General features: G+C 39.3%; 2 protein-coding genes across 4 annotated transcripts in view; both read left to right on the plus strand.

Moving 5' to 3' along the window:
- kif5ab (kinesin family member 5A, b) overlaps positions 1 to 4,979 on the plus strand; it is a 67,881-nt gene extending 62,902 nt beyond the window's left edge. The window contains exons 28-29 of one of the 2 annotated variants that reach the window (XM_084929505.1): positions 188 to 270; positions 1,171 to 4,979. In XM_084929505.1, coding sequence (XP_084785631.1) covers positions 188 to 257 — 70 coding nt within the window. In that variant the 3' untranslated portion in view covers positions 258 to 270; positions 1,171 to 4,979. Of the gene's footprint in view, positions 1 to 157; positions 271 to 1,170 lie in introns of both variants that reach the window. The other variant, XM_084929503.1, reaches the window with a different exon arrangement.
- On the plus strand, positions 181 to 19,711 carry soat2 (sterol O-acyltransferase 2). 2 transcript variants are annotated; one of them, XM_084929508.1, is made up of 16 exons: positions 181 to 270; positions 8,374 to 8,515; positions 8,684 to 8,742; positions 8,853 to 8,992; positions 9,094 to 9,147; positions 11,313 to 11,420; positions 12,105 to 12,387; positions 13,324 to 13,399; positions 14,096 to 14,180; positions 14,579 to 14,624; positions 14,883 to 15,012; positions 15,458 to 15,555; positions 17,000 to 17,098; positions 17,283 to 17,418; positions 17,849 to 17,994; positions 19,248 to 19,711. In XM_084929508.1, the coding sequence occupies exons 2-16, from the start codon at positions 8,437 to 8,439 to the stop codon at positions 19,302 to 19,304; spliced, it is 1,596 nt and encodes a 531-aa protein (XP_084785634.1). In that variant the 5' UTR covers positions 181 to 270; positions 8,374 to 8,436; the 3' UTR covers positions 19,305 to 19,711. The 2 variants fall into 2 exon arrangements, with proteins under 2 accessions (XP_084785634.1, XP_084785633.1); XM_084929507.1 differs by lacking the exon at positions 181 to 270 and adding an exon at positions 5,869 to 6,250.
- Positions 19,712 to 20,919: the final 1,208 nt, after the last annotated feature.

The following is a 20,919-nucleotide window of genomic DNA, read 5'->3' on the forward strand; positions in this document are numbered from 1 at the left end:
TCTGTTTTAGAATGAGGACTGTAAAAGCATTGATTTGACTCTTACTGCCATTTCTTTCTGCATCACTGCTGCCCCCTTGTTGCTGTCACTGCTACTGCTGCTGCTGCTGCTGTGGATGATGCTGCAACGGCCTGTGGTTCTTCTCTATCTGTCTTAGCATGTGTCTGAATGTGAATTCTGTATCCAGAACTGATGTGTGTGACAATCAGGACCCAGCTAAACTCTACAGTCTGCAGCCAGAGGCTTCAGCCAGCTAATAGACCTGAGCAGGTAAGAAAGCAGAATGGGGAAGCTATTTATGGAGAAGATACACTATTAACAATTCATAACCATTCAAATTGGTCATTATTTATAATGGTTATGAATTCTGGTTGTAGGAGTACCCTGTGAATTTCTCGCCAAGAGCCCCAACAGACTAGAATCAGCACTGACAGATTTGGTAGTAGGATGCATGTTAGATAATGCCCGAGAATGGACATTTTCCTCAGTTCATCGTGCTGTAGTAAAATGCGATTAGAATTGATGTATTGGGTCATGAGGTCTTATGAATCAGCACTATTTCTTTAAGGCTGCTTGGCTTCAGCTCTTTGGTGCTTTGTGGGCAGCTGTAACAATGTGAGAAACCTGGGTGAGTTTTTATTTTAAGAGTGTGAGACACTTTGCACAAAAATACCTAACAGACATGATCTGTATGCACCTTCCTTTAAAAATACTTCACTCTTGACAGTGAATTGACCTTATTTAGGAATGCATATTTAATTTAAACTGCAATCATGTTAAGACTAATAATGTCCAATATGCTATATATTCCTCCACTCTGAGGAATGTAATGAAGATGAGGGGACGTTATTCTAACTTTTCAAGTCCTTTCAGCTGGAGTAAAGTTTGCAAGCGAGTAAATACAAGTCTTCCACAAAGCTGCTGAATTTTATGTACTGTTAAATCTAAATCGTGCCCCAGAGTATACTGTTCAGTTCTCAAATAAAAGTAACTCCTTAGTAAAGACACCAGGTATAAAATGACTCGAGACATGTTCCTTCTGGCACTGATGGCATGACTCACTGGCTGCTGTCTCCTGTTTTCTGCAATCCTTTGTTTTCACCATTTCTCTCAAATGTATCTGTCGCTCTTATTCACTATTCCTGTCTATGTCTGTCTCTCTCTCTCCAGGCAGACGTTTTTTCTGAGGCCTCTGTAAATCTGCATGCAGCTGATCACTGTCCTCCCAGACTCCCCTTCCTCTCGCATCCTCCTCACCTGCTGTAAACAGACCTCCTGTGTCTTTTTTAGGCACCCTGCTTGTTTTCTTCGATCCTTTCTCGTTTCTGTATTATGACGTGTGGGGTGTAACAGTTTGACAAGCACTGCATCTCAAATGCCTGACCTGGCAACCTACACCTGTGATGCTGCCCCCTCCCCCCATGACTTGAAATATGAAGGGACCACAAATAGAAAGGTGGGGAAGAGAAAGTGCCGTGTGGTAGGTTTCCGCTAGGTTGTGCTGTTTGTCTCAGTGAAAGACTCAGTGAGGGATGTCGGCATTGAGCATTATGATTATTATTAGAACTATCATCAGTATCATTAATAAACATAGGGAAAATCTAAAAGACAAAAAATACTAACAACATGAAAACAGTTTGATCCTTGTGATCACTTTTCTGATATTTATACTTTTCACTGCATGTTGATTTTCAATGTTGGTTGTCAGCATTTTTCAAAAAATAGGTATTAAAGAGGAAGAACACTAGTGAAGCAACAATCTAAACATGTTAAAGTCCCAAAACCAGAATAGAAGATAAGCATCGAGATGTGTGCGCTGTTAGTACCAAATCTCATTAGAAGAACAAAAGCCAACAATGCTCCAAGCTGTCTATCAGAAATCTGTGACCTCCACAGCCTGTCTGTGGCTCTCAGTAAACAGTCAAAAACAGGTCGTGCCTATATTGTGTCATTTTTCAAAGTGAGTTTCAAAGTAATTCCCCCAAAATGTTTGAGGACTGCTCTTTTTAGCAAATGTTAGTCAGTGTACTTGTTAAGGACTATGTTCAGTCATGGATATAAACACATTTGGTGCTCTGGTGAGCATTTACCGCAGCAGGATGATGTATGCAGGACTTATAAATACTCCACGGTTCATAGTGATCAGGAAAAATGTTAGAAAAGTGTGAGAGTGTGGCTCAGTGATGAGTTTTTGCACAGCACATGAGAAAAGGATATGAGTATTCGTAGTAAATCAAGTCCGTAATGTTTTGCAGGCTACCGACGCCAGCAAACTACACTCACTGGCCACTTTATTAGATATACCTGTGCAACTGCTCATTAAACTAATTCAATGAAGTATCGAGGCAGTTCTTCAGGCAAAAGTGGACCTAACAAAGTGTCCCTTGAGTTTAAAATACTCATATACACATATACTGTGGATGATACTTGGCCAGGGCTTAATATAGACAATAAACGTATGAGACTCCATAAGACTCTTTAAGGCACAAGTTTGTGCTTTATCAGCCTCAGAGGATACATTGTAGCAAGTTTTAGCTATGAGCAGAAAGTAAAGACGAAAGCAAATGAAGACAGATTGTTTTGTAAAGACTCATCGTGTAGTTGTAAAGGCAACTTTACGCTGTAAATTATCCCTTAAAACTGCCTGTCAGGGATTGTGCGTGAAATATTTAGTCACTGTCATGTTATGCAAGAGCATGGCAGAGTGGAAAAAGTGTGTAGCAACTATTTTTATACTAGCTGGAAAGAAATATATTATTTATCCTTTGCTCTACTTCAAATATTTACTGGCTATTTATCTCTAATTTATAACGGTTTTAGAGTGAAGCATTATCATTTTGTTTTGATGTGCAACTGTATTATTTTCATAGTTCCTGTAGTGAATCATAAAGATTTGAGATTTCTGCAGTTTTGTGTGAGAGCCGCCGTTCCAAGAAACGTTTAACAAAATGACTAATCTTACGGTTCTTTGCTGAACCACCTCAGAGTGAAACCAAAGCCCCGACTGTAGTGAGTCACTTAAATAGGATCTTATTCTGTGCGAGCTCTAAGCTCTGCTGGAGACATGAAGCAAGGGTTACTCCAGGTTATCAAGACCTGATACAATCCTGTCTTATCCTGCTGACTCACACACACATGCGCACATGGATGTAGCACCTCATCAGCCAGTGAGATATTTGATCTTTGACCCCTAAGTACAGATAATGTATCAGTCCTGTATTGATTGGGTGTAGTCTGAGTTTTCTGAGCATATATGAAGGCTGTTCACTCGCACACTGACCGTCAGTAGTTCCTCGCCACCCGTCACATTCACTCTGCGCACCTCCTGATCAGACAGTCAGGATGGAAGGGTCGAGGGTGACAGTGGACACTGAGCTTTGCGTGTCTGTGTGCAGTTCTGCATATAATTGCGTATATTCCACAGATTAAAGCTGTCTCTCATTAGCAGAGTTTTGCACCTGCTTCTAACCAAAATGGACCAGTAATGTTTATCAAAGCAGTCTACAGGTTAGTGTGCATGAACAACATATTTGTCTTTAAGTGGACGAAGGAAGGAGTTTTATTTTCTGAAGTGCACAACAGTGGCTGTGTTGCAGACATACACACTTCCTGTGCTGTGTGGTTGCTCAGATAAAGTACGTCTACTTCACCCTGTAATAGTGTTTTTCTACAATGTTATAACAAACATAGACTGTATATAAAAGATGAACATAGTCACCACATCACCCAGTGGTTTGTAAAGTTCTGCCATGAAGTCTTGAACTGAGCTTGTTGGCCTTCTCTGTGTTTTTGCTCGTAGTCTGGTTTCAAGAGTTGATGCCCCTGCTCTAAAGTATACCCAGCTTTCTCTTTCTTTTTGATTCTAATCAGAACTATAATTGATAAAATGAACAACATATCGTATTTGATAAGAACTGAAGCTAACCAATAAGAGTTATCAGGAAAGTGTTTACTGAGGTAATGGAGGGAGGGAACTGAGGGTCGCTTTCACATCAGAGTGTATAGACCTCTACATAATCTGACATTTTATTGGACCCTGAGGAGTCAGACAGACTGCAGGTTTGATCCACTCCGGCTTCACTTTGCAACTATGTCCTCCTTTCATATTCAGTATGTGATGAAAAACATAAGGATTTATCTATGTGATATGGTTTAGTACCATTACCTAACCTGCTTATGCTTTAATGGGTCAGGAGGGTGGGGGTGGGGTGTGGTGCTAAGGTTACCAGTCAACACACAGAGACGGGCTCACATCCACACCTTTAGACAATTAGGTCACCAATTAACCCAGCTTATGGATGTCTTTTAATATCCTAATTTTAACTAACTGGCACCATAAAATATTTAATTACTATACTACTATATTTTTTACGGTTGTCCCTCTTTAACACAAAGATGTTACTTGTAACAGATAATTATTATTACAGGACTGAGGTTGAGTGAAATGTGTGTAGCATTCTAATTATTAAAGCTGAGTAATTTTTCATCATCTGTCTTTTTAAAAGGTAATAAAAGGCCACTGAACTTTTGAAGTTGTGTGTGTTTACATAACCTATAGAAACCGCGAGTTGAACATAAATGGCCTTTCTCGTCAGCACGCTGTCGCTGAAAACAGCCTCCTGCACTGTGGTTGCTCATCAAACTGGGATTGTTTGAATCTGCGCTTATTTTATTTTTGAAAAAACAATTGTTCTGTTTGTCTTAAAGTAATTGTAACAAATCTAAAAAAATATTCCGACAAGATCAAATAACTGTGATACTGTATCCTGAACATGCAGAAAGAGAACTGCAGGAATGGCCGAGCGGTTAAAAAAAGACAGAGGCGAAGTGTCTGTGTTTATTTGTACAACAGTGTGTTGTTTTGTTTGTTTATGGCGTGTGATTTAGTGCATGAACTACTCTCTTCTGTAGCTGCTGAGAAACAGCGCTGTTATTTCATGAACTCACCTTTCAATAAATATGATGCTGTGTACAGAGGATTACCACACGCTCTTGTCATTATTCTTCTTTAACGTTATTTGTAAAAGCCAAATAAAACATTATAACGTCAGTAACCTCTGCAGCTCGCAGCCCAGGAGAGAAGCAGGAGAGATAAAGCAGCTTTAAAAACAGCTGTACCAGTGAGGTCAGTGTGACCTCACAACAAATCCCCAGCAAAATACTGGAATTAACATTTCCTTGACCCCTCGATAAAGTCTTGTAAAATGTGACCTTATTAAATTATTATTAAAAATGTACATTATAATGATGTTATGTTATAATGATTTTCTACCATTTTGTTCCAACTATGTTTATCTAGTGTAATCGTAGTGCTGTCCAAGTTCAATATTTTGATTTTTGAAACGAGGACACCAAACAAACCGTACAGTTTGTTCGAGAACACGTTTTCAATTTAACAGTTTCACATCAAGTTGAACGAGTACAAAGTTTGGGGGATTGTCTTAAATCAAAATAAATCATTCTAACCTTGTATGTATTTATTTGAAAATAGTATTTATAAAGAGTTTTTTTTTTCTTTACTCCTGCTGCGCTTTGTACCAGAAAGTAATTTTGTACATGTATCATTAGTTTAAACCGAGAGATACATTTCAGATAAACGGACAAATACATTAATACAGTACATATATCTTTGTGTCCTGGGTTTGAATTCACCAGCAACAAACTGACAGCCTGTCCAGGTTGTACACATGGATGACTGGATGGACAGACAAACAGCATTCCTCTGGAAATGTTTTGAGCTTTGAGCTGAAACACACACTTTTGCCCAGTTGCTTCATTATCTACTCTAAAGTTTTAACTGGAGCAGATCAGTGTGGAAACATTGCCTTGTTTCCACACACAGCTGTGCTTTAACAATAAGCAACATGCTTTTTCAAATAAGAGCATATTTGTAGATGCTAAATAGACCTGTGATATTTACTATTTTGGTCTAAATTTTGACCCAGATTATATACCTTTAACATCGTGTGCAAAATACATGATATGAATGAAATTTGTATTAAGTATCTTGGATAAGTGAGACATTAGGGCACAATCCAATGTTGTGCATGACCTCATGAGTCCAGCCAAGGAGGTAAAGTTTGATTGGGCAATGGATTCCCTGGGCCAGGAGCCATGAGGGTAAAGTGCATCAGGAGGGGACACAGATCATAAGACTTGTATCATACTTAACAGTCAGTATCAGTGGAAACTGACTGAAACAGAGGCTGTCATCCTGTGCACTGCTGAGTGGACCTGAACTTAAAACACCGTGAGTACACATCTAATGCATATTTATAGATCATGTCACATCTACCTGACACAGTGATGTCTGACATTTGACACTTGTATTATTTAAACGAATGATAAGTCTGCAGTTTCTGCTGTGGGCAATTTTTAAATTAGTAGGAAACGCTCGACATGAGTGTTGTAGCCAACACTGAACATTAAAGAAGATCAGAGGTCTTGAAGCATCGTGCTGGATATAAATTTTATATAATGATGGCAGAACTGAGTTATTGAGTTCAAGGGTTCTTCTGTGAATGGGCTATTAAACCAATGTTGCATGTACCTCTAACCACACAGGCAATTTTTCATGTAGGTAAAAGTAGGTCATGAACCCAAATATGATTTTTAAAACAGCTCTATGAGTAATGTTTTCTTAACAGATCATAGATTTTGCTGAAAGTCTATTAGTACTGGCTGCTCGTGAAATTAAGCGAAGCATCAGTTTAGCATTTTGACAAAGGGAGACAAAGTTCATCAATACAACAAATAAAAAAGAAAGTAACAGCTGCTCAGGCTCAAGTAGAAAAGAGGTCAAGCCAATAAATATTTTCTTAAACATGACATAGACTCATCAATAATCTTAGAGTTGTTACAATAAGGATGATTTGCTTTAAAAACCCCATATGACTGTGTCTGCAGCTGCACAGCGTCTAATCTGAATATCTTTTTGACGCGTATCTGTTTAATGGAGGAATGACCAGAATGTATGGGTCACTAATAAGGTCAATGACTGTTTTTTACCCCACAATGCAACCTCTCTGCTGTGTAGTTTATCTCTTATAACCTGCAGTGGAGACGCGGATCTTTATCATTTGTTTAGATTGTTTAGCTTGAACTGCAGTGACTTGTGGCTTGTTGTGGAAAACCACTGTGGGTAACCACTGTTCCACAACCCCGAGCTTACAGGTGCCTTTGTCCAGACAAGCAGTTCACTTTTTCAGTTTTGGATTCACACGATTGGTTTCACTACACCGGCACTGAGGCTCATCAGGAATGATAATAATCTCTGACATGAGGCAACCAGCCAGCAACGAGCCAGTGACCTGATGTAATTTCTCAATTTATTGTGGAAGATCCTCTCACGTTATTAAACTTTAACAAAAAGCTAAATCCAGGTTGAATCTCGTGGCAATTGTGCTGCACTGCTGCTGCTGGGCTGAAACACACAGGTAAACAGTAAAGTACTGGCAGCTAAACTCATTAAACTCTCTTACTTAATGGAAACATTTTTTTTCCCAGTAAAATAAAAATATGCGTTGTATCGAATATAAACTTTAACCTCCTAAGACCCGAACTCTTCCACAGCATGCATTTTTAATTTCTCTTTGATATTTGGTCACATTGGGGCCTGATGAATGTAAAAACAAAGAATTGCCAGATTTTTTTTTTTTTTACCTTATTTTTGTTTTTAAGAAAAATAAGAGCCACATATGAGGATATTCGTTTAAAATTTTGATACAACAGTAGCAGTATAATGTCCTCGTAAGTGGATATCAGGCCCTTGTAGAGCAAAATTGAGTATTTTGGTCTAAATAACCCAAAAATGTGATGTCCACATATGTGGACGCCAGGTCCTAGGAGATTAATAGTGAGTCTTATTTTAATTTTGCATTTATTGCCGTGAATTCAGTCTTTCGTGAACTATGACAAGGTAATTCCCTCTTCTACTTGCAGTTTACCGATATAGAAATACTTCCAGTTGAAAAACTGCTCCTGAGGTCTTCACCTTTAACGCTTCTTAGCCACACAGACACTGGAAACATCACACATCCACAACATTCAAAGTGAAAACACAAAATAATAACATATACCCATCACAACACTAATTCTAAATGAAGGATTTAAACTTAAACATTCATGTGTGTCTTACTAATGTGCAAAACTATACCAGTAAAAGTTGCTTACTGTTTATAGGCTGTTCTCCACAAAGCATTTACAACATTTGGCGTGTCACAAGTTTGCAAAGAATGATATATTAATGCACACAGCTTATTTTAGTTTAACATAAATGCGTTACAGTTGTACTCACCACAATTTACCTAGAAGATTTCAGCATGAGCTATACACATGGAATAAATAAAAGCATTACATCACTCACTTTGACAGGCATCAGTACGACAGCACGTGCATTCATTGAAAACAGACTAACCTCCAGTCGTGAGGGTAGCCATGACGACCACGGAGGCCGATAGCAGGGTGTATAATCGGAAGATCAAGGCCCGACAGTCATCTGACAACTCAAGCTCTGGTATGGACAAAATACTGTTTTATACTGTATAAAGGAAGTAATTTACATTTATTTATAAGCTGATCTTTCAGTTCTGTCTATTTTTACACAGTTTTAGGTGAAAGATATATTCAGTATATTTAAAAGTTTAGCGAACAATGTGAGAAACATCTGTTCTTCTCTCTGCAGCTGGCAATCATGATAAGGTGGTGGAAGAAGATGCGAGGCAGTGGGAAAGATGTACTGAGGTATTTCATCACTGTTTCTTTAAACGGTGGATGAAAGTAGGAAAGTGGTTTACAAAGGCAACACAGTTACTGAAACATGATTTCAAAGAAATATTTTTTTCCTCTTGTAGAAGATCAAAATAAAAGTCATGGAGCAGGTCCAGGATCAGCTCAATGAAATTCTAGACAGAGTTCTGACTGAGTCCATCCAGTCCCTCTCCAACACCCAGTCAACAGTAAATGGAAAGACAAAAAGTATAAGCTCATCCAGGTAAGAATGAGACACAAATTGGTCTGTTGGTCACCATATTTTTTATGCTAATCATTGAAGTAAGTGTGTGTGACTGCTTTTCTGTTTATGCTTTGTGTCAGATCTCAGAAAATGGATGATGGCAAAGTGTTTATGGCCAGGGCGTCACTGCTGGAGTGAGTATAAAAGATGTGAAAACACCAAAATTAAACCAGAGTCGGATTTAACACAAGGGTTTAACATCTACAGATTGTCATCGTGCATAGTTTTCAAATAGAAAATTCAAATTTAATTGGATATATGCATGGTTTATGCATTTTATGTAGGTATACCTATTCAATAGGGGTGCAACAATACACAAAATTCACGGTTCGGTTCGGTTCGATATTTTTTCAATACAAAAAAATGTTCATGCTTTTTTAATTTGTCATTTATTAAAATTATAAATATATATTTTAACTCAAAAGTACAGTTTTTAAATGTAATGTTGCTGAAACAACAAAATAAAAAAATTAATAAATCTATCTGATCGAGAAATCACTCATCTTTGGAAAAGAGAGTTTATTACAGAGAAATGGCTCTTTCCAAAATAAAAGCTATACTATACGCTTCTTCTGGGCTATATTCTCAGCAGCATATTAAACATATCAGGTCCCCATGAGGAGAATCCTGTGCTAACGGCTGTCTAAATGACTCGGGTAAAGTTTGTAGCATGCATACTTGTTGTTTTTGTCTGCTTCCACTTGTCTTTGCACTAGGATGATGTCGGCGTAAATGTGCAGTCATATTCGTTGTGTTCCCACTAGTGCTGTCAGCGTTAATCTCGTTAAAATGACGTTAACACCATAACATGGCAAATCTCCATTAACGAGTTACCGCGGATCGCCCCGTGCGTGGGGCTGGACGGCGTCAACACGTTAACGAGTTAACTGCGCTAAAGAACTAGTTCCCACCCATGTAATTGAGCATTGCGTGGCACATCCGACATACTGTTTTACTTTTGTTCATGACGCGCTTACCATCAGGGTCATACTTCACATGAAGACCAAAATAGTTCCAAAGGCCAGATCTAAATGAGGGTGGGGGAAGTTCAATTTCGGGTAGCGTTGAGGCAGTTGCCATGTTGGAACGAGCTTAGCTTCTGTCTTGCTAGCTTGCGCTGCGCTCAGTGGATCTGCGCTCGACAGTGCAGCCTAGGCGGAGTAGTCGAACGCAGATCCACTGAGCGCTCAACACAGACAGCATCGTCAGAAGAAAAGTTAATAAAATAAATAAAAAAATTTGTATTGGTCGATACATATGCGTACCGAACCGAAAGCACTGTATCGAACGGTTCAATATCGATACGAGTATCGTTGCACCCCTACTATTCAACTGCTCGTTAATGGATTTATCTGATCAGCACATCAAATGCACATTTAGGCATGTAGATATGGACAAGGTGACCTGCTGAAGTTCACAGTGAACACAAGAATGAGAAAAAAAATGATTTAGGTGACTTTTAACGTGGCATGGTTGTTTATGCCAGACAGGCTGGCCTGAATGAAGCTGTTGACTTTCTGGGATTTTCCCACACACATCTCGATGGTTCACAGAGAATGGGTCAAAAAAGCAGATGGGCTTACAGGAGCAGAAAGTTCACTTGGGCTCCTGATCATACCGGACATACAGACTGAACAATGGAGACTGAAAAAACGTTGCCTAAATCTAAAGTCTAAATATATGCTGCTATATTCAGATGGTCAGAATTTGGTGTAAACGACATGAAGAATGTATTCATCCCGTTTGTGTCTATGGGTCAGGCTGGTGATGCTTTGATGATGTTGGGTATAATTTTGGCACACCTTGGGCCCCTTAGTACCAAGTGGCCATCATTTAAATGTGACAGCCTACCTACGCATCATTACTGACCCTCTCCATCCCTTTATGACTGTCTACTGTCTACTCATCTACTGATGGCTGCTTCCAGCAGCATAAACATGAGTTATCTGTACTCAAATGTCCTGCACAGTCACATGCCATCTCAATCCGAGAGCACCTTTGGTTTGTGATGGAACATGAGATTTACCTCATGCATCAGATAAGTCTGATGCTGTCGCTTCAATATGGCCTTAAATCTCTGAGGAATGTCCCCGGTACCTCCATGAATTGGCGACACAAAAGGGAGTCCAACCCACAGCTAGCAAGGCGCACCCAATCAAACTGCAAACTTAGATGGGACTAGCACGTTTTTGTAAACCTTTACAATATTCACAGCAGAGTTTGCACAGATTTATCAAACATGGGGCCATTTTATTGATTTTGTTGTGTATTTATTTGTGTCTTTCCTCTTCTTTCTCAGTGAACTGTTCGAGATCAACCACATCCGGACCATTTACCACATGTTCATAGCTGTTCTCATCATTTTCTTTTTGAGCACTCTGGCTGTTGACTACATCGATCAGGGCAGGTCAGTGGGACATGTGGATGTGTGTGTGTGTGTGTGTGTGTGTGTGTGTGTGTGTGTGTGTGTGTGTGTGTGTGTGTGTGTGTGTGTGGTACTGCCATGTGTCAAACTCTTTAACCCTGAACCAAATCTAACAGAAATTCAATTAATCCGAGACTTCCTGTTCTCTTCTTATCTCCCGCCTTCCTTCCTTGCCCCTCTGCTCATCTGGTAGCAGAAAGATAACGAATCAACTCCTCTGAGTATTTCTTCTGTTGCTTTGGGCAGTGTCGTAATGATTTGGTTTTTGTTTGCAGTTGCAAATGTTCCTCATTTGAGCTAGTGCCAGTGGGCAACTCTGCTGTGTGCAAATGATTTGATCCATTCAGCTTCAGTTAACAGTGATTTTTTTATTTGCATGCGCTAAATAATGGTACACAAATTATACTATCACACTTGTGACACTTTTCTTTAAAAAAGACACAGCTGTAAGTGTGTGTTTAAAATCTATTAATATCATCACTGGAGGGGCCTTTTGGATGAAAGAATGTCAGAGGAAAAATATTCAATGGCGTTCACGATTCGAGCAATGAAAAGAAAACCCAGCTGTGCTCGAATACAATCAAAGTGGTTTCCAATACATAATAAATAATAAATATGATTTGTGTTTTGTTCTTTATTTCTTTATTTGTTGGTTTTCAATCCCAGGTTAGTGTTGGAGTTTGACCTGCTGTTCTACGCCTTTGGGAAGCTGGGGACGGTCACTGTAGCCTGGGCCATCATGTTTTCTTACACCCTGAGCGTTCCCTATTACACCCTGCTGTTTTGGGGCTCTTTGTACCACAAAGTCCCCTCCAAGTTGGGGCTGTCTCTGGGGATGGGGCTGATCCTGTATCTCATACAGACCTGCATTCTTGGAGTCTTCCCCATCTATGTTGTTGTGCACCACCAGTTGCCACCTGCATCGCGGTTTATTGTGATACTGGAACAGGTGAGTCTGTCACACGTGCAGCCGCTCATTTTTTCATTTACTGCATATTCAGTGTAAAGAGCCACTTTGCGTTCAAATGCAACAGAAAAAAAAAGATTATTGGTAATGACCTGTGCTAGAAACACACTGTATCATAGATAACATTACACACATATTGATTGGCAATATTAGGTAATCCAAATTGTAGAAGCAGTAATTCACTGCCCTCAGCTGGAACATTGTGATAAGGATAGCCTGCTAGCCAGAGATGGGAGCTTTCCAACTGGAAAGTCACCAAAGGAGAAAGCATCTCTGGCAGCAGATCTCACTGCAGCCAGCATTTGAACATCACAAACCCATACACTAATACCTCCTCATCCTCTTTATCACATCGACCCCAGCCTCCAAAATCAGTCTTAGCACTAAAATCATTTTAGCTCCGTTTGATGGAGTGAGATAATCTCGGTGCTTAGATGCTTCTGGGAAACCCGGCCATGATCCTCATCTGACTGAGTCCAATCAGTCTTTTTTGTATTTACATGATGTTCATAGCATTTATAAACTGCTGAGTTTGATGCAGAAATTAAATATTCAAACTCCCTGAATTGCCCCAAAATGCGGTTCACTGCTGCTTTATGATGCTCCCTGCTCTACGCAGATTGATTGTGCATCATCTCTGAACTGCAGTTTATGACAAATTAAGCCAAGTTCTCCAACTGTGCTGCTCTCTGTCCCACCATGCTGCACTGCTTCCTGTTTGATGGGAGTGCACATAAATCAGGAGTCAACAACAAAAGAGAAACAAAAAAGAAAAAAAGAGATGGGGCTGTGAGTATCTGGATGTTTCATTTTGGGCAGCTTGTCAGTTCTTGGAGTGAAGACATACATCTACAGTAGAAGCAGCTAATACTGATACACTGTCTCCCTTCACGTAATAACTGTATCCATTTTCTCCAGATTCGATTCCTGATGAAAACCTACTCGTTCTTAAGAGAAACGGCTCCTGTTATCATGAAGAATGCTCCAAAGGAAGGTATTGTATTGAAGTCCGGTGTATTTTCTCTCCGGGCACTATCATTACTCACAGTGAGACTCCCGGAAACAAGGGGGGAAAATGACTTAAGCAGAACTCTGCAGGTTACCTATGTAATAACTTTAAAACTAACAATGAATCTGCAGCTAGAGATGCTCTTGTAAAGGTCTGTTAGTGGGAGATAAAAATATGAAACATGAGGGGAGACCAAGAGCAAAAACATGAATACTTAAAACAAATGCCCCCTGGAGAAAACTGTAGTCCTGACTTAAGTAGTAAAACTGACATAAAATCAAAATGGAAGTTAAGATCATTCCTTCACACAGAAGCTCCGTTAAATACATTTTTTATAGAGCAGGGCTGTAATACAAGTTTTTAAAGGACGCCACACTAGCTGGAATAAACTACAGCAAACCATTTAGTAAAACTGATGAGTCTTTAAGGCAGATAATTTGGTATAATGGCTTAATGATTCAGCGACAAACCGAGTGTTGTTTAATTTTTAAAGACGGCCACTTGTTTACAGGTTCTTGCATTAAAGGCACAGTGAAGCTGTGAAATTAAATGAATAATGAATGAACCAACAAGACTTTAATGTGAAGCCACTTTTAAAATAATTTAAAGGTTTTGGGGCTGAAAACGTATTGGGACACAAACATGATGGCCACACTAACAGCGTTGTCTTTGTCTTTTCAGGAGAAAATCCCAGATTCCCAACATTTTCCAGCTATTTGTACTTCCTCTTCTGTCCAACGCTCATTTACAGGGAATCATACCCTCGGTAGGATATATTAACCCCTCATTTTGGCTGGTTATTTATGCTCTTCTGTTCTAGTAATTATCAAAAATATCTATGTCCAGTTTTCATTAAAACTGGAGGTTCTGTCATGTGACACAAACTCACAAAGCCAGCAACGACTTTCTTTTTTATTCATTACAGCATCAAATCCCATCTCTCAGAATCTATAGCTCAGCAGCTACAAACATAAATCTAAAGACGGCTGAAAAACAACAAGATGCAGTTATAAGCAGTCGTGTTGATCTGAGATTAGATGCATTGTGGAATCCCTAATCTGGACTGCAACACTAGAGACAAATTCAGGCAACATGAGAACTGAACAGAGCACACATTAAGAATAATCTTACATCTGAAATGTATGAAATGTCCTTTTGTTGCAGAAATCGCCACATACGATGGAACTATGTTGGTATTACTCTTGGCATGGTGAGATAAAATGTTGCTTTCCTATTTATAATTCAGCACTTTTGCTTTGAATATCTAACAGAAGACTTGGTAGGGTCTGCTGACCTAAAAAGAAGTTTTACTTCTTTATACTGAAATAATCTGAAGTAATAATATATCCCTGATCGCAGTTATCGCTAAGCCATTTCCACATTTGTACTTCTGATTCTCGTGTGTGTTCTCCGTTTCATTTCCTCTTTTATGGGATGTTCTCGAACCTCTTTGATGTTCCCTTTGCAGATTTTGGGGTGCCTGTTCTACGGCTACTTTATCCTGGTGCGTCTCTGCGTGCCGGTCTTTAGAACCCAGACCAATGTGCCTTTCAGTAAACGAACAATGGTTTTGGCTATTTTTCACTCTATATTACCAGGTATGTCCTCTTATTCAAAGAGTCCTCAGCTGTACACACACAAACTCAACGTGGCCTTTTTTCCTCCCTTTTTTCCCACTTACAGTGTTAGAAAGAAGCTGTGTGCAGGTTAAAGTTCATCTCTGACTCTGATTGTGACATCATTTATGTTTATAACGTCCATTATCTCTCATGCGCGTGATTCAGCACTGGTTAATATTTTACTAAGCCTGCAATGTAGGAAAGGACTCCAGAGTGTCGTTAAGACAGTGATAAGATGAAAGATGCTAACATGAATCTGATACAAGTAATCAAAGGCTGAAATGTTTATGACTCCCTTTGAGTGAAGAGCAAGTTAGTGCAATAGCATCTGTGCCAAGTTACAATTCCTCTGAGAAAACTGGGGGCAATGCCCAAAATAAAATCGCTCCATGTAATTCTCTCCGTCTCTGTGTGTGTGTTGCAGGAATAATGCTCCTCCTGCTGTGTTTCTTTGCCTTCCTGCACTGCTGGCTCAACCTCTTCGGGGAGCTCCTGCGTTTTGCTGACAGAATGTTCTATAAGGTGTGCGGCTGATTTTTGTGGACACTTTAATTGGTCCAGTGGTCATTTTCTGTTTCTGTGCTGTAGACTCATTATTTTCTGAAATGCTTACTTTTACAGACAAGCAAATTCTGATTAATGACAAGTGAAATGGCAGCAGGGTGGCCTGCTGGTCCCCAAACAGTTTTACTTTTCCATCGCTGAATTCTGTTGATTTATATAGCTCTTGAGCAAGAGCTGAAAATACTTGCTTATCGTGGTTGGCCACTTTCACTTCCACAAATCTTATTCGCTTATGGCACTCTAAGTACGCCTGAGAGTTTGAATGAATTTAGCTATAAAAGATATCAAGGCACTTGGGGGAATGTGGGGCAGGATTTTACCAGAAAACGTCTGTGTGGTTGTGAGTAAGACTTTTCTTCACTCTTATGTATTTTCGTCATAATCATACTCTAATGTTAGCCATGGGGCTTTTTGTAGGGTTGTGCAAAAAAATGGATGTAAGACAGCGAGACAGTGTTTTGCAAATTTCATCTTTGTTTTAAAAATGCTAAATAATCTTGAAAAGGTTCTAGTGTGTGTATTTTATGTTAATTACAGGAGTTGATTCACCTAATTTACAATGTGGCTACAAATTGTTCTTAACCTTTAAACCTCTTATCTGCCCTAGATGCATGTCTGTGATAACACTTTATTGGTTTAATAATGTTCAAATGACACTGCTTATCAGCTGAAACAGTTGGGACAAACATGCATAGGCTGTATATAAATGATGGCCATGCCACTGTGCCAACACCCATTAGATAGTGAAGTGCTGTTTTGAATCCTTGGGTTGAGCATTTTGGACTTTTCCTATCTTGGTATTTTATAACTGGTAATGACAAGTCTGACTGAGACACTGAGTACACTGCACATGAGTCACAAGGAAGCCACACCCTAAAGCATACCCTCTTTTATCAACAACTCTAAATCCAACTATAAATGACAGAATGAGCAGGATGGTGTATTAAATCAAACAATAAAACTGTTAGATTGTGTTTAAGAAGTCACATTTTTTATAGTCACACTTCTGTTTGCAAACAGTTGAGTCGCCTCCTGCTGGTCATTGAAAAGAATGCATGCATTGGCTTTGTTTTTCTCACATCTGAAATTTACGTGCAGCTTTTATAGAGAGGTTTCGCACACAATCAGAGTTTGCACCGAGGTGTCTGTTTAAACCGATGAAGATTAAACCAGTACACCCACCCAGGAACTTGATGCACTGTGCAGAACTGCATTGCTTTCACCTTCAAGACCGATTTACAAATCCTTAGTTGTAGGGTTTGGTATACGCTAAGATGTTTTAATAATAGCGAATCTCTCATCAGTAAAAATAAATGATCAATAATAAACATTCACTCCTATTCAGGCTTTTTTCTTGATGTTTTTATTCTGATGAGTGACTCATCCTCTGTTGTTTTTTCAGGACTGGTGGAACTCTACGTCTTTTGCTAACTATTACCGTACCTGGAACATAGTGGTTCATGACTGGCTGTATTACTATGGCTACAGGGACTTTCTTTGGGTGAGCAGAGTACTAATACTGCAGACTAACACATGTATATTGAACAAAACAAATCCCATAACTCTGTTGGTTTCGTCTCTGTTTATAAACCAGCATGTGTGTGGCAATTTAATTGTTGTTAAGTCAGTCTGACCCCTGAACTTTTAGCCAAATCCTCTTTCTGTTCACTCTCCAATCCCTGCAGCTGTCAAATAGGAAATTCCGAACTGCTGCCATGCTCTCGGTTTTCATAGTCTCTGCCGTCGTTCACGAGTATGCTTTGGCCATGGGGTTCGGCTTCTTCTACCCAGTCATGTTCTTGCTCTTTGCCGTCTTTGGAGGTGAGGGGTGTGTTTATTATTCATGGGACAGTTGTTAGCGCAGCATAAATAGATGGTAACTTGTGTGCTGACCCAGCTACAGAAATTCATTCATTTGCCTAAAAGCCTTTTAAAGGGAGAAAAACACAGACACATTTTTCATGTCTACATTATTACCGCTGATAAAAGCACTGTGTTTGAGATGCCTATCCATAGCTTGTTAAAAATATGTAAATGGCTTTTGCTTTGAAGACTGTGCCGTTAAATTCTTCAATTATTCACAAAAACACTGTAAAAAGTCTGTTTTTATAGGACTCTCACTCAATGTTTTGGTTTCTTCTCTCTGCGTGTCCTTGTCCCTTTATCGACCTCCTGCTCTCTCAGTACAATAACACATACCAAGAAAGAACCGAAAGCCCATTAACAAATCCCCTTTCCCATCTTCTCTTAGTGGCATTCAACTTCACCATGACCGACAAGCGACAGAGCCCTGTCTGCAACATCATCATGTGGGTGTGTCTCTTCATCGGTCAGGGTGTGCAGGTGTGCCTGTACTGCCAGGAGTGGTACGCCCAGATATACTGCCCACGGACAGCAGTACGTACTCCCACATTTGACCGAGATCTCTGTTTGTAAAGTTTTTCCTTTATATGTAGAAAATGCCTTTTCTCCTCTCCTCTATAAATAGTTTCTTCATATCATTTAATAGAATCACATAGAAATCAATCCTAAAAAAGCCATTTTCCCACAATGTCTTACTGGGCTTACGCACAATCTCAAAATACAATCAGCCAGCTCTTCAGAAAGAAGCCATACACAAGTACATTTTATAGCATCAAATGTGGGTCACAAAAGATGCTTTCAGTCAGTTATCTTACTTTACTTTTCTGGATACAGAAGCACAAATTTGGCTAAAATCCATAAAAATTGACAGAAAAAGAGATGAGTGACCTCTTTTTGCAGAAGAATTATGAAGAAATGTGTACTCATGCTAGGAGAATTCACCTCTGAGAGACTTCTTATTGAGTTTGAAGGCATGAAAACAGTTTTATCTCAAACTGCTCGAGTAGTGAAGGTTTGTGCAGATTTATCCTGATTTAAAGTTGTGGGTTTCAAATTAAACACCAAGTTATTTTTTTCTAGATGTCATTAGACTGACTTTGACCCCTGCTTTAGATGACCCTTAAATGGAAAATAGGTCAACGGGTGAACAAACTTCAGGCGAGAATGAAAAAACTCATGTACGCAAGCACATTACGCAACTACTGCTTGAGTAGTTTGATGCTGGATGTCACACAGACGTCAGCAGCAAAATGAGAGTGGTAACAAACAGCCTCTTCCACTCCTTCATTATCTTGACTTAATTGTCTGTTCTCACCCACAGTGATTCATATCTTCATTACTGTCCTGCAGACTACATGCATTTGTGTAAACACGTGTACACGTAATCCCGTGCTGCAGATTCACGTGTGTTGAGCAGCAGATGTGAATAAAAGTGTGACATGTTTTTAACACTTTAAAAGTTGCCTTCCGACACCAAGAGTCTGATGAAGTCAGAGATGTAAAGGATTTGCTCGACAGATGGGCTCAGTGCTTACCACACTAGGAATAACTGTATGTCCGTGTATCCCCAGAGGAGGAATCCTCTAAAGCCAGTGGAATAATTCACACACACAATGGCTTAACACAGATAACATCTGTCTACAAATAGAAGTGCTCTGCACAATGAGATTGTAACTTGAGAGAAATGGATGTTAAATCTACTAATAATTTCATAAAATGATTAAAGTTACTAGAAGGAGAAGTGCGGCATGTATATTTGGCCCAATTCTTTTCCTTTTTCTCAACAGAATAGCTTCTGGGAGCTGGTGATGCCTCGATCTTGGTCCTGCAGCTACCAGAGATGAGGCCATCCCTCTCGCAGGCAGGAGGAATAAATGATGAAGTCTGAAAGTCTGAAAATGAAGATGGAGCTCTGCAAGGCCTGATGGACTGAGTGTGGAAGAGAGCAAGGTTTTCTGTTATCAGTGCGTAAAAGATTTATTGCAGTCAGGATGTTGTGTCACTGAACTATTTCAGGTTTTTATTTGTGCAGGTGGTATTTTTATCACTAATATTCATTAAAATGGGCTGTAACAGAGCATGTAGAACATATAGAACAGCGGTCCCCAACCTTTTTTGCGCCACAGACCGGTTTATGCCCGACAATATTTTCACAGACCGGCCTTTAAGGTGTCGTGGAAAAATACAACAAAATAAAACTAGTACCGCTACTGAAAAATAGAAGATTTATTCATAACAAACGTGAAAAGACCCAGGAAAACGGAGTTAACGATAAAAACGCTAACAAAATAACGCTGAAAACCGATAAAAACCCTGAAAACCACACATTTCACACCTGAGCCTCAACTCTCGCGGCTCGGTACCAAACGACTCACGGACCGTTCCGGTCCGAGGCCCGGGGGTTGGGGACCGCTGATATAGAACATCATACCATCTGATAACAACGGCACATAATGCAACATGGTAGTTCAGTGAGATTTAGACTTTTGATAGGTGGAGCTAGCCCAGCTGTTTCCCATTTTATATGAGAAGTCAGCTTAGTCATATACACAGTACTGTAGAGGAGAAAAAAAAGTATTGTATGATTACAAGCCATACAATATCTTAATAAATAATATTTTTAAGCATTAAATAAATTTAAATATTGTATTAACAAGGCCTTACAGGCTTCAGGTTTATTACAGTTAGAATATTTAATTGCATTTCTTGCCCAGCTTATTTTTATTCCAGACAAAACACTTTTGTTCTTTTCGTTATTGTAGATTTTTATTTGGGTTTTCTGTTTCTAGGACTGAAAAAAACTTAAAAGTGACAGAAAACTTTAAACAGGCTTTGACAAACACTGGGCACCTGGCCTGCAGTGTGTGTGCGCTGTGTGTTTAATCCTGCCTCAGTTGACATTCAGCTGCCAGGGATTGGCTGGGAAAGCAGGTATCTTAACCAGCCAACCACAGGCTGCACAGCATCTTATCAGTATGCTACAAAGCCTCTGTTTGCCTGCCTGCAACGTCATCCAGGAAGAAGAGGATTACCATTGGTACAGTGTTTGCATTAATGATGTAATGCTCTGTAAACTGATATACTGTAATACCAACAGGGCTCATGGAGGCAAATGCAGAACAGATAGTTTTAGAGTGAGTGTCAAAGCAGAAATGAATGGATTTAGTACATTAAATTTTATGTTTGAAAATAAAATTTGTTTGCATTTTCTTTATTTAAAAAAAATCTGCATATTGTTTTTTTTTTTGTTTTGTTTTTTTTTTTTTATCTCCAGCTTTCTTTATCAGGAAATATCTATACATACCTCATTGCCAATAATGAGTCTCTATCTTCTGCACACTGCATATGAATCCAAAAGGGAATAACGCTTTGCAGAAATAAAGATAAAAAAGTGAAATCTCTAGTTATTTAGCCACATAAGGTCATGGAAACTGGAAAACCTTTTTATATAAATTAAGC

This window comes from Perissodus microlepis, chromosome 5 (genome assembly GCF_051167445.1).
Source record: "Perissodus microlepis isolate ML-2025 ecotype Zambia chromosome 5, ASM5116744v1, whole genome shotgun sequence".
NCBI lineage: Eukaryota > Metazoa > Chordata > Actinopteri > Cichliformes > Cichlidae > Perissodus > Perissodus microlepis.

Coding starts and splice junctions, on each gene's coding strand:
- soat2 (XM_084929508.1), top strand. CDS start 8,437: ATGACGACCACGGAGGCCGATAGCAGGGTGTATAATCGGAAGATCAAG. Junction 12,388..13,323: donor TTATTGTGATACTGGAACAG/GTGAGTCTGTCA, acceptor CATTTTCTCCAG/ATTCGATTCCTGATGAAAAC. Junction 15,556..16,999: donor CTGACAGAATGTTCTATAAG/GTGTGCGGCTGA, acceptor TTGTTTTTTCAG/GACTGGTGGAACTCTACGTC.